At 36.3% G+C, this 13,585-nt stretch overlaps 1 protein-coding gene across 1 annotated transcript in view; it reads left to right on the top strand.

Moving 5' to 3' along the window:
- Nucleotides 1-344: 344 nt before the first annotated feature.
- USP51 (Ubiquitin carboxyl-terminal hydrolase 51) overlaps nt 345-13,585 on the top strand; it is a gene marked incomplete at its 3' end in the record, with an annotated part of 30,520 nt that continues 17,279 nt past the window's right edge. Inside the window, exons 1-7 of the mRNA XM_012942039.2 lie at nt 345-631; nt 2,094-2,265; nt 2,937-3,050; nt 6,000-6,098; nt 9,628-9,800; nt 12,569-12,743; nt 13,249-13,499. Of these exons, the coding sequence (XP_012797493.1) occupies nt 509-631; nt 2,094-2,265; nt 2,937-3,050; nt 6,000-6,098; nt 9,628-9,800; nt 12,569-12,743; nt 13,249-13,499 (1,107 nt within the window). The 5' untranslated portion in view covers nt 345-508. The remainder of the gene's footprint in view (nt 632-2,093; nt 2,266-2,936; nt 3,051-5,999; nt 6,099-9,627; nt 9,801-12,568; nt 12,744-13,248; nt 13,500-13,585) is intronic.

The following is a 13,585-nucleotide window of genomic DNA, read 5'->3' as shown; positions in this document are numbered from 1 at the left end:
TTCCCAGTTCTTTAAGAGACAACTTGGCCTATTCTCAAGGCCTAAGGATAATATATTATTATGATTTACCAATTTCTTCTTCCTATATTATGGTTAATATACCTAGGTTCCTGCCTGCAGGTATTGGTGATCCACTGCTACTAGACACGAAAGCCTATTAAGCGAAAGCTTCTTCTATTCCGTCCACAACCATTTGAATCATTTGAATCCCATTGATTTCTGTAAAGTACCAGTTATTCCTTCATATGAAGACTGGACCATAAAGAAAAAATTGAAAGATGTTTGCTAGTCAATAAGACATTCAACACTAAAGATTTTGGTCCTTACCGGGCCAACCAATGAAACCGGTCTTAGCTCACACGCTCTCAGGCGCTAATTATAAACATTTCGGGTTTTCAGTATCTTAGGCTTTTTTCCACCCATATTTTCACTGATATGAAATCAATCAAAAAAACTTAATTATGGTCTAGTTAGTGACCAGGGTAAAATATAGACATTAAGGTCAAATATGCCTGAAATGTCTTGCAAACATGCGAACCAATTCTTCACACAGAAGACAAATGAAATTGCATACAAAAATATAATTAACCATCTTGCTTTCCCAAAGTCCAAGCGTGAATTCACTCATAAGGTATGTCCACTGAAACGCGGATTGTCTTTCGAGAAATTTAGAGATTTTACAGGTCATTCATCTAGCATATTGTTTTTCCGTCGTTACATAGGCTACGAATTATGTACTGTTTGTTTGAGATACTTTCAGTTAGTCACCATACTAGAGAATTGCATCCTAGGTTCACTCTAGAGAATTTATTGTTTGTGTGATGCTCTACCTTTATGTTCGAATATTTTTTAATTGAAGCTACTAGATAACATAAAATCGTAGTCGTTTGACTTAGACTTTCGTTACTAAACTACAAAGATTGGTATTCATTGAAGCTATTTAGGAACGAACTAGTTTTCTGACTTGCAGATGCGTTATAAGATACAAAGTTTTATTTTGTAAGTCCTGGTAAATACCATGTTTTACAGTGATGTACACTTTCTGTAATAATAGTATCTTGGTTTTGAAATGTGTTAAATATGTGTTAATGTAAACAACTTGTCAAATAACTTAGTCTGTCTAACATGTCATTAACTTTTAGCTAGATTTACTCAGTTGTTACATATAAGTTAATTCGGTTTTAAGAAGTCTTCACGGCTTTATGCAAATAAAAGTTTATAGGTATAACTGTTGATTGTTTTCACTACTATCCTACCCATTCTTATTTACCATTTTGGTTGTTAGAGAATTAGTGCAATAGCCCACTAAAAATACAATCCAGTCAATTTACATACAACACAAATTTCTTTCAACTATGTTTTGCCATTTATGATGCATATAATAGAGAGCTAAAACACTACCACCGCTAAATTATATTCTTAGTCACGTCTCAAGCCACTAGGTTGGATGACCTTTAGGTCTTTGATATCTATAAATGGAATTTGATGGTTCATAACTTTCTCTAAGAATAAGGCCATAAACTATCATGCAACTATTAAGTCAGTCTCGAACAGTACTATTTAATCTATCTGGTTTAATATATAGATGTGAAACTAATGCAAGGTGAATATCCGTGAGTTCATGCTCATCGGTTCTTAATGATGAGAATTATATATATGTTACAAATACCATGACAATGAATTGGTTCAATTAATTGAAATATACTAAAATGTAAATTCAGAGAAGACTGTTGATTTATAATTGACTTTCATGCTAAAATTCATCTTTTGAGTTCAAACTTTTACGCATTATCTTAGTTGTATATTATATTTAAAGATTTCTAGTTTTTCTAGAGGAACATATGTTTGTCAATCTTTGATTTCCAAACAAGCGTATATTTGTGTGTAATATTTCTTTCAAAGAACTTATCTAAACGTCACAAACATCCTTCTATAACTTGTAAACGATATACACATATTTTGTTTGGAATTCCTAAATAATTCGACAAAGATCTAAACATTTCAGTTCCAGTTACTTAAATTATACATTAAGTAGCAGTCAAAAAACTTTTAAAATACTACAGAAATTATCATCGTTTTTTGTTATTAATCAGGCTTCATTATATTGCGCTTTATGCAAAACACGAGGTGAAGATTTTGACGTTTGCAATAAAGATTTGATAAGACCTAGATGTTTGCTCGCATGTGCTCATTGTATTCATTTCGCTTGTTGGGATTATCGTCATATATATTTACACAGAGAAGACCATCCTGATCATTATCTTTGTAAGTCTATCGTGTTTTATGTGTAATTGTTGCTAACTGTAATTTTTTTTATTAGTTATCATGAGTAATGAAAAATTCAGATTGGATTATTTGTTGAAAACTGTTCATTACTCTGTAATCCGAAGCTTTTTTATTATATTACATGAGATTTTTCCAAAAATACAGGCTTTATGATATTGTATAATGTCATATAGCAGAATCATACTTCGGCTAAGAATCGACTAAATGATAAGTCATTTTGCAAGGTTGTGTGTAGGCGACCGACACATTGATAAAATTGGACTAAGGGGTTATTAGTCTTATGAATTTTCGGTAATTCATATAAATTAGAATATGCCGAACCCATAGGTTTTAATAAATTAAACTCATCCTATGGGTTCGGCATATCCTAATTTATATGGATTACCGAAAATTCATAAGCCTAATACACCCCTACGTCCAATTCTATAAATGATAAGTGTTTTGACTTATTTAAATGATCGTTTGTTAACTTATAGTTAAAGATTTCTAGCGAGGAATGATTATTAAACGAATTAAAATGAACTATTTTTTGCTTAGCAAATTAATTATAGAACTACATTTGATTTTAATCACTCACACACTCTCTGTACGTTTGTTTATTGTTCATGGAAAACTAATCACTCAGATCCTTTTTTGTTATATTCATAAAGCTGTTTGTACAGAACGTGGTGAATTATTTTGTACTGGTTGTGGTGATTTTGTTTACCATTCTGTGGCTGAAAGTTTTCATCAGTCTGCATGTCGCACTTATTTAGCTCAATTTGGTGAGTCTCATTCTTCACTAAATATTACCATGATATTTTGTTTTATTTATTTTAATATATAAACATAAGTGCAAGAAGGCATCAAATAGATATGCGCCACATAAGTCACTCGATTTTTGTGAGGGCTGGGATACTGCCCGGGTGCCCAAACCGAAGCAGGTGGTTTTCATAGGGGGCCACGCCCGGAGCCTTTGACCTAAACGTCTGATCCACATGGCAGTGGAGCATCGTGAGGAGATGCAATCCCATGGTAGCTGGTGACCAACGATTGGTTCATACACCATTTGTTCCTTTAAGATCCTGGAGCCAGCCTATGTGCACCATTGGTTTGGAATGAGAGTTGTCTAACTCCCCTAGGTAAACCCTCCGTGTTTACGAACCCGGTTAAAGCGTCGGACATTCGCTTTTCGCCCTCTCGACTTCGTAAACAACAGTTATGCCGCGAGAAGGCAGTGAGTATGACTTTTGTGTGGGAGCTGACTCTCCCCACTCTCGGCCGTACCAGGGCATTTTGGGGCCTGAAATGGGAACTATATTTTGATTATCCGTTAAACCAACAAATAGAGATCGTATGTTTACTCTGACTGAGGTCCGTTTGATTATCGTAACCAATGGTTAGACACTTTAGGTGACATGACTCAAAATCGTTCGCAATGACACAGGTGCTTCTCCTCCTTTGTCTTTTTCTAGGATTTGAGTCCTGAAATCTTATATTCTTTTTAATTTCCATACATACTCTGTTCTACTGGTGACACTGTTATTTCTCGTACTCTAGTATCTGTCTTGAAATAATTTTATCTCATTGTGGTAATTTGGTTTGGGAAATTGAACCAATTCACTTGTATCGGGTTCAATGTTGAGTGTGGAGTGACATATTTTTACTCTGTTAAAAGCAATTTGAACTATGTCACTGTTCAATTTTCTAGGTGGATAAGTAGTAGTAATGCTTGTATTAGCTGTTGTCGTTTTTTAGTTTTTACGACAACAACAATTTAGTAATGTTAGAAGAATTCACTAGTCATATTTTCTTTATTAAGAGAAAAAGTCTTCTTTTATGTCAAGAGCATCATGTTATTTGATTCGCCAAAACCTATTCAGAGGATTAAAACACTTGAAATTTGACTAGTTATTTTCTACGAATATATCCGTTAATTAGCTATATTTTTCTTATAAGGTCAGTCTCACACGTTAGATTATATCCAGAGTCATTCTGCCTAGCAGTAACAGTATTCATGGATAATTTAGACCTACATGAACAAAATCAAATAAGTAAAATTCGTTCAGCGCAGAATCCTCTCTTTGGCGTATTCATTTTTAAAGCGGTACAATCACAAATGTACACTTATTTTTCCAGACGATAACAATGACAATAATAGTGATAATAAAATTTTGCTCCACTGCCTTGTGGATCAAACTTTTAGGTCGAAGGTTCCGGGTGTGGCCCCCTAAGAAAACCAACTGCCTCGGTCTAAGCACCCGAGCAGTATCACAGTCCACACATAAATTAAGTGATTTGTTTGGCGCATTTGTATTCGGTGCCCTTTGTACCAATATTTATGTTTTCAAATGAAAAAACATATGAACAAAAAAGACATGAAATTGTTATTTTTATGAAGCGAACTGGTAATATTTATTTATTTATTTATTTATTTATTTCAACACATACATAATGGTAAGAAGAGGCACCAAATACATATGCGCCACACAAATCTCATTCGATATGTGTGAGGGCTGTGATACTGCCCGGGTGCCCAAACCGAAGCAGGTGGTTTTCTTAGGGGGCCACTCCCCGAGCCTTCGATCGAAAGGTTTGATCCACAAGGCAGTGGAGCATCATAAGGAGATGCAGTCCCATGGAAGCCGGTGACCAACAATTGGTTCATGCGCCATTTGTTCCCGCAGGATACTGGAGCCCATGTGCACCATTGATTTGGAATCCGGTTAGAGCGCCGGACATTGGCTTTTCGTCCTCTCAATTTCGTAAACAACAACACCACGCCACGAGAAGGCAGTGAGTAGGACTTCCCTGACAGAGGCTATATACGCGTGACCATGTGAGAGCATTTGGATAGGGAGAGCGGACTCTCCCCACTCTCGGCCGTACCAGGGCATTTGGGGGCTCGGTGGTAGAGCATTCGACTGCAGAACTGGTAATAAAGCTGTTGAGATTTTGAATATTCAAAATAAAGAAGTTATGATTCGAAAGGGAAGGATCAGTATGATCAGATAAAATGTTGAAATTGCACACTAGGATTTATTATTATTATTTTTATTTTAACACATAGATATTGGTACAAAGAGGCACCAAATACATATGCGCCACACAAATTTCATTAGATTTATGTGAGGGCTGTGATACTGCCCAGGTGCCCACACCGAAGCAGGTGGTTATCTTAGGGGGGCACTCCTCAGGCCTTCGACCGGAAGGTCTGATCCACAAGGCAGTGGAGCATCATAAGGAGATGCAGTCCCATGGAGGCCGGTGACCAACAATTGGTTCATGCGCCATTTGTTCCCGCAGGATACTGGAGCCCATGTGCACCATTGATTTGGAATCCGGTTAGAGCGCCGGACATTGGCTTTTCGTCCTCTCAATTTCGTAAACAACAACAGCCCCGCCACGAGAAGACAGTGAGTAGGACTTCCTTGACAGGGGCTATGTACGCGTAACCATGTGAGAGCATTTGGATAGGGAGAGCGGACTCTTTCCACTCTCGGTCATACCAGGGCATTTGGGGGCCGCATAGTCTTATGACATTGCTATATTCGTTCTCAACTAGGATGTTCTAAACTTCCGTATAGGAGTCAAAAAACAGTACATTGTATCAGCTTTTATCTCATTTTTTCTTTCAAACTTGCTTCAGAGGTTTCATTAGAATTAAGTTATATTCTTATCAGTAACTTCAGTAGTATTTAATATTCTCATTACTCTTATGATTAATTTTTCAGGTTTATCCAATCGTTATTGGAGACCATCGTTTAATGAATTACGCCTCATACCTCATATCACTCCAGTATTACCCTTAACTGTAAATGGCTGTTCTGGAGGTTTGTCTACTTAATGTTTTATTTTGACCTGCAATTTTTTGTGCACAGAATTTGTGAAGATTCTCATTCTATTAGGTTGATTAGTTATTTGTTGTTATTAGCATGTCCTGGTTGCTTAGTCCTTAGTGTCAGAGTTAGTTGTCTTGATTACTAAGTTACGATGAAGCTAATTTCAATTCGTGTTCCACATTTCACCATTTGTATCCTAAATTAAAGAACATTTGAGTGAACAATTGTTTTAAGTAACTTCACCATCGTCATCATCATCAGTGACTCTGCAGTTATAAATTTGTAGCTGTTTTATTACAAGACCAAAATAAGGCATACGTGAATAGAAAAATTAGACAATGTTATGTTAGACTAGTCGACTAGTTAGTCAGTCAAACACAATGTAGGTTTTGACAATTATGTACATCGGTACAAGTTACCATACCCGATAAGTGCACCAAGATGAAATTATCTAGACAAATATCAGAGTATTAGAGATAGTATTATCAGTATTAGCAGTTATAAAAACGGTTAAACATCAATGATACGACTTGAGACGAAAATGTAAATGAGTGAATCATAAAAAAAGCTTTTGAGGAATTAACAACTTAAAATCTAAAAGAATACAAAATGTGAATGAATCTGAGCCATTCCAAAGGATTCAAAGTCTCTAACCATTGGCCACAATAATCATCCGAATTTCAACCAATTTAACCATTATGTACTTACATGACTCAATCCAATAGTTAATGTTATTAGACTGGTGAATTTTGACATCGACAATTACTGTTCAACTAGATTTAAAATGTGTCATTTGTCAGTGTATGAAGCCATTTATAAAAGATGGAAAGTTAGTTGTTAAGCATTATGTTACAATCAATAAATCATGAGGATAAAATGCATACTAGGAGAGATTCTATGCCAGGTTAACTGAAATAACTAGTGTAGTAGCAGCCTCTGCAGCAGTAGGCCTCAACATACACAAAGGAAGAAGAAAGATCATCAAAAACAACACCGAGAACACCAACCCAATTGTACTTGATGACGAAACTCTAGAAGATGTGGAATCCTTCACATACCTGGGAAACATCATCGATGAACAAGGAGGATCAGATACAGACGTAAAGGCGAGGATTGGTAAAGCAAGGGCTGCATTACTACAATTGAAGAACATATGGAACTCAAAACAACTGTCTCTCAATCAATATCAAAGTGAGAATCTTCAATACGAACGTCAAGGCAGTTCTACTGTACGGAGCTGAAACTTGGAGAACAACAAGCATCATCAAGAAGGTACAAGTATTTATAAATGGTTGTCTACTCAAGATACTCAACATCGATTGTTCGGATGCCATCAGCAACAGTCTTCTGTGGGAGAGAACAAACCAGTTTCTAGCTGAAGAGGAAATTAGGGAAAGACTATAGAAATGGATGGGACATACATTACGGAAATCATGAAACTGCATCACGAGGCAATCCCTAACTTGGAATCCTGAAGGGAATCGGAAAAGAGGAAGGCCAAAGAACACATTAGATCGGGAAATAGAAGCAGATATGAAAAGGATGAGTATCAAATGGAAAGTATCGTCCAGGACAGTGTTGGATGGAGAGTGCTGGTGGACAGCTTATGTTCGTTCATGAGGATTAACACGCGTATGTAGTAATATTACGTAATAAGACAGGTTTTATGGGGGCAATTGTAATAAGAAATTCATATAAATTGAGAATGACGAGTGTGCAAATCGAAAATGTGATAGGACAAGGCGGAGATAAACATAAAATAAGATGGGAGTTAAAGGCTTGTAATACATAATTTATGTAAGAAGTGACCTAATCGTGTGTCACTATAAACAGAGAAGTTAAATATATCTTTTTCTTTGAATATATTAGTTTAGTTTTCTAGAAGTGATCCTGATCGCTTCAATTATGTAACGAAGCCATAATCATACTCATTAAATTAATTTTTTTCAGGATGTGATATGAAACAGAGAGCGTCTCACCTGATTTCAGTCACCTACAACGTAGGACCATCGATGGTTGGGCCACGTGTTACGTATGCCTGAACACCGATTACCACGACTCACAATGCCGACTAGTGTTAGGAGTGGTTGGAAGAAAGTTAGGGGCGGTCAAACCAAAACGTAGCATCAGTGCTTCAAGTCACTAACTTCTAGTATGAGCCATGCTGTTAGATGCAGACTACTTGGTTGGTGTCCACGTGACTATCGTAACCAATGGTTGTAGACTCTGGATGGCATGGCTCAGAATCAATCACAATTGCATAGGTGCATACACTCGTTGTCTTCCCTTAAACTATGAGATTAAAATTATTTCACATCTTTCTTTCTGTACTATATCCTGACATAAAACCTTTCCCTTATATATTACACCATTGAGTTAATTGCTTCTATGAATCGGTGTTCGTCTTGCTGTGCTAATGAGGTGTGGTAACTTGGGCCGATGCATTTATGTGCATGTCTGACTGACCTCATTAACACAACAAGATGAACACCAAATTCATAAAAGTAGTTACTTCAATGGTAGTAATATATAAAAGAAAGATTGCATCTGAGAATATAATACAGGGAGAAAGAATTAGTTCGTAAAACGCAAGTTATGAAGTAATTTTAATCTCATAGTATAAGAGAAGACAAAGAGTTTATACACCTACGCAATTGTGATCGATCCTGAGCCATGTCACCCGGAGTCTCCAACCATTGGTTACGATAGTCACGTGGACCCTAAATAAGTAGTAATGAGAAGTTTAAAAATGATACATTTTGAATGTTTTAAGTTGTTAACCGATACAAAGTTCACTTTCTGTTTTTAAAAAAAAATATGTAACACTGTCTAATTCGCTTATTTATATATACCTTATTTTGTCCTTTATAGTACAATAATTATGAACGTAGGGTACCTCATAATGATTTCTTTAAAATTCATTCATAGGTTAAATATTGAACTGACTTTACCTAGACAACCATTAAAACAGTTATTTTGTCCTGTCATGGGACACTTCGGGAATGCACACCTATGATGCCGCTGAGGAATTATACTCAGGGTTTTTTAGTTTCATAGGAAGCACGTTACTTTCAGATTCTTCAGCTCATACTATCCGATGGTTTACATTTCCAAGTTCAATAATTTCAGAGTATCATCTAATCATCATCGATAATACTTGTCTCACACTAGAAATGATTGAACTCCCATTAATTCTAGCTTCTCACTAGTACTTTAGGAATTCTCCTCTTGGATACTCACTGTTTAGTAGTTCCGTACTTAGACAAAACAACAATTCAGTTCAATTTAATTTTCAACGAGTATGTAGCTAAGTTAGATCATAGTTTAAAATCACAAATACAGGTCTTCACTAATAACCTCTAATATGAATATATTTATTCAAGAAAAAGTAAATAAATAACTTATCTGGTATTAAGTAATTAGACGTAGTTGACAATAAACGATCAGATAGACATAATAATGGTCACTACTCAAAGAATAATCAATGTAAATAGCCTTTTTTTCTGTACTTTTTCTGTAGCTATGCGTGGTCTTATCAATATGGGCAATACATGTTTCTTAAATGTTGTCATACAAGCGTTGACGCATACACCCGTTTTACGGGATTATTTATTGGCTGATTTACATAGGTGTTCAAGTCCAACTCGATCACGTAACTGTTTAGCTTGCGAAATGGTTCGTATTACACAAGAGGTATATATATGTATATTTACGCATATAATTCATTGTTTAAATAAATATCTTGTTTGACTATTTGAAACGCTTGATAAGAAGCACTGCTTAACATACTTTTTTTGTATAACATCAATTCCTAGACCAGTAATATTCTTTAAGGAATCCAAACTTAACATTACAGTCTAAGCAAAGATGGATAGTGTATTTTATTTTATTTAAACACATAAACGTTGGTACAAGGAAGCACCAAATAGATATGCGTCACGCTTCGTCACTCAATTTGTGTGTGGATTGGAATACTGCCCGGACGCCCAAACCAAAGCAGGTATTTTCATAGGGGGCCACAGCCGGAGCTTTTGACTTAAGGAGCTGATCCATAAGGCAGTGGAGCAACGTCAGGAGATGCAGTCCCATGGTAGCCGGTGACCAATAATTGGTTCATACTCCATTTGTTTCCTTAGGATCCTGGAGCTCATGTGTACCATTGATTCGGAATCAGGGTTTTCCAACTCTTTTAGGTGCACTCTTCGTGTCCACTAAGCCTGTCAAAGCGTCGGGCATTCACTTTTCGTCCTTTCAATTTCGTAAAAAACACCCCCGCCGCGAGAAGGCAGTGGTTGTATGCACGTGGCCACTTGAGAGCATTTGGAAAGGGGGAGCTGACTCTTTCCACTCTTGACCGTACCAGGGCATTTGGGGGCGGATGGATAGTGGCTTACAGTGGAATCCAGGACGCTGGTTTCGTTACATTTATAGATATTTAAAAATGAGGTATTTGCTCTACAACTTTTGCCATGTAGAATTGAAATGTTTGTACGCTAATTAAAATGACGTTTGATAGTAAAAAATGTCATTTTCTCTTTATAGTAGTTGTATATCACAGACTGACTTTAGTTAGGCAACTAGTGAAAGTCAAAAAGTATTGAATAGTTATTTAGTACGCGTACAGGATCTCTCAACAAGGACATCTACGACCCTACCAGATTTCGAAGTGTCGGGGTGAATGGTTAACCATTAGGCTGCCGAATTGGTGGTTTGCATTCCTAACTTCAGCCATTTCATGATATTACACGAGCATCGTGTTGCATAATCCTTAGTACTTGATTGAATTCTGTTAATCAAGTTGGTACTGTGGTTTGAATCAATGGGGGGCAAAGGGTGGGAATTGTTGTAACGGGTGAATTGCAGGGTTGATGCGCAGAGTTTATATCGATCGATAACAGTGACACGGAAAAAACGGAATAAACGACCTAGTGCCCTGATTGGTCCCGCTTCCCTATCTAGCCCAGCCAGTTGAGTCTAGAACGCAAGTCACAGCCTCTGAGTTATGAATCATTGTATTTCAGACATACTCTATTTACATACTAACCAAACAGACCACATCGTACCATAAAAATAGAAAACAACATTTGTACACTATTTAACGAATGAAATAAATAATGGCCAATAGGGAATGTCCATTTAAGGTCCAAGGACATCATTAGACTTAACATGATAATGATTGGTATATTATTCTGCATCCATAACAGGAATATCCACTTTCATCAAAGCATCAGATCTATCTTGTTTACTTATAATATCATTGTACACTTCCTTGTTGATTCATTCAGACAAGTGATCATATGGTAGCTTAGCCGACAAAATCCGTTTAATACAAAACTGTTCATCTCCTGTAGTTATTATGAATAAGGACATCTGGAAAGAAAAAGGAAAGGAGACTCTAACTTCATAGTTGTTTGTCCTTTAAACTTTGTTTGGTATAATGTTTTCAATTTGTACAGAGAGTAGATCAAGTTACTGGATTTTTATGAATATCATTTACTGCAGTGGTTTTGTGGAGACTATACAACATCAGGAACGATATCAACCAGAAAAACCACTGATAACTAAGGTATACTGGATAGTTGTTTTATCTCTGCTTGTAAACTCTTTGCATTTTCGGGTCGAACACACAAAGATCAATTTTTGGCATATTGAGTCAGTTATTATTGTTCATAGGTTTTCGAAGTATCCAGTTTTTTAAATTCAACTTGCTTTATATCATAACCCTCGTCCGAATGTCATCATTGAGAGTTACTTACCACATCACCTTATTTCTGACTTGACCTCTTTATATCTTAAGGTCTTCAGTTCTCAATGCTGTGTGTTATTGTAGAGGTGCGCATCATACAGACTTGAGCCTGTTACCTATCTTGAAGCATAGGTTCCTGACCAGGGATATCCAGTCAAATCCGCCATGAGCCCTTTCTTCCTAGTTGTTGCCAAGTGCTGTTCATCCTTCTGATGTCCCCCTGTTTTCCTTTTGTCTTGAAGATTCCAAGTCTACCTTTTCATTTCTGCCTCTATGTGAATGATCCTTCCGATCCCCCCACACTTCGTAGACATTCCTTATATTCATATCAATTGTTACTCTGGTTTTCAGGAGTATCGGCCTCGTGATTTCCGAAAAATCTCGGCTTTCACCATAAGGCGTTATAACTTTTATATGAAAATCCCCAGGCCAGATTTTAAATGGTCAAAATGATTTTTTTGGCTAGAATTTTTTTAAGCTAAGTTCTCTTTCATTAAACGTGGTTGCTAAACCCAACCCGAATCCTCCTCCTTTACAAGGACTTGGGATCGAAATTAACCCTAGGAGTGCTCCAGTCAGAGTTTTACGTTATACAGAGTATGTTTTCAAATGTAGGTTGGTGTTACTTCACGATAAGCACTGATTGTTAAATGTTTAATTCTTTTGTGTATATATATACATAATCGAAGTAATTTTTTATCTCTCGAATATATAGTTATATAAACCCGTTGTTACTCCATTTGTACCAAATAATCTGCTGTATGCAATTTGGTTACATGCAAGTCATTTAGCTGGTTATGAACAACGGGATGCTCATGAATTTCTTATAACATTGTTGACTTTAATACATGGTCATCTTGTTGGCGAGGAATCACCACACGATCATGAAGGTGAGTATATAGTTTTTTTTCCCAATTTACTCTTCATATTATGGATTGAGTTTGGTTAGATAACAATTTCAAACAAGGAGGGACTGAACAGCTACTTCGTCCTAGTGTCGAACTACGTTCCGGTTCGAACGTTCCGGCTTCCGAGTCTCATGATGAGCTTTTAACCTTTAGACCATTGAATTGACATGTATGTGAGAGACTCTAACAATTGGAGTTCAGCTATGTTGGTAATAATGCAGTTACTCACCAATGGTTGCGTAAATTTGCGAATACATTGAGACTAGACATGTAAACAATAGGTGCTGGTTCAGTGGTTTAAAAGCTCAGTGCCTACCTCGATACATGAAGGTTGCGAGTTCGATCTCTGTTAGGGTTAGGGATATAAATTATTGAGAAATCCTGTAATCTTATGACACAGGTATTTAATGCTTACTAATTTTTCATCCCGCGTTATTTTAATCATTAAAGTTGGTTATTACATGTAAAATACAATTTCTATTATTAGAGAATTGTACATTGACTGGACAAAAACTTATCAATGATCAACAATCACGCTCTTCTAATCCAGATCGTAATTTTATTAATACAAATCATAATTTACTACATCATCATCAGCATAATAGTAAAGTGATTAGAGAAACGCCGAAAATAATCAATTCAACTGAATGTATTCCACAACCGGATTCAAATTCACAAGCATCATCAGTATCGAGTTCTCGAGAAAGTTCCGATTCTTGTGATTGTATTGTTCATCAGGTAGGTAGACGAGAAAATTTTTTATCTATGCATATGTATATTTATGTAGTGAATGGTTGATTTACATTGAATCAGCTCTACTATTA

The sequence above is a fragment of the Schistosoma haematobium genome, chromosome 6 (assembly GCF_000699445.3).
Source record: "Schistosoma haematobium chromosome 6, whole genome shotgun sequence".
Taxonomy (NCBI): domain Eukaryota; kingdom Metazoa; phylum Platyhelminthes; class Trematoda; order Strigeidida; family Schistosomatidae; genus Schistosoma; species Schistosoma haematobium.
This window is presented reverse-complemented; position numbering and strand designations above follow the sequence as displayed.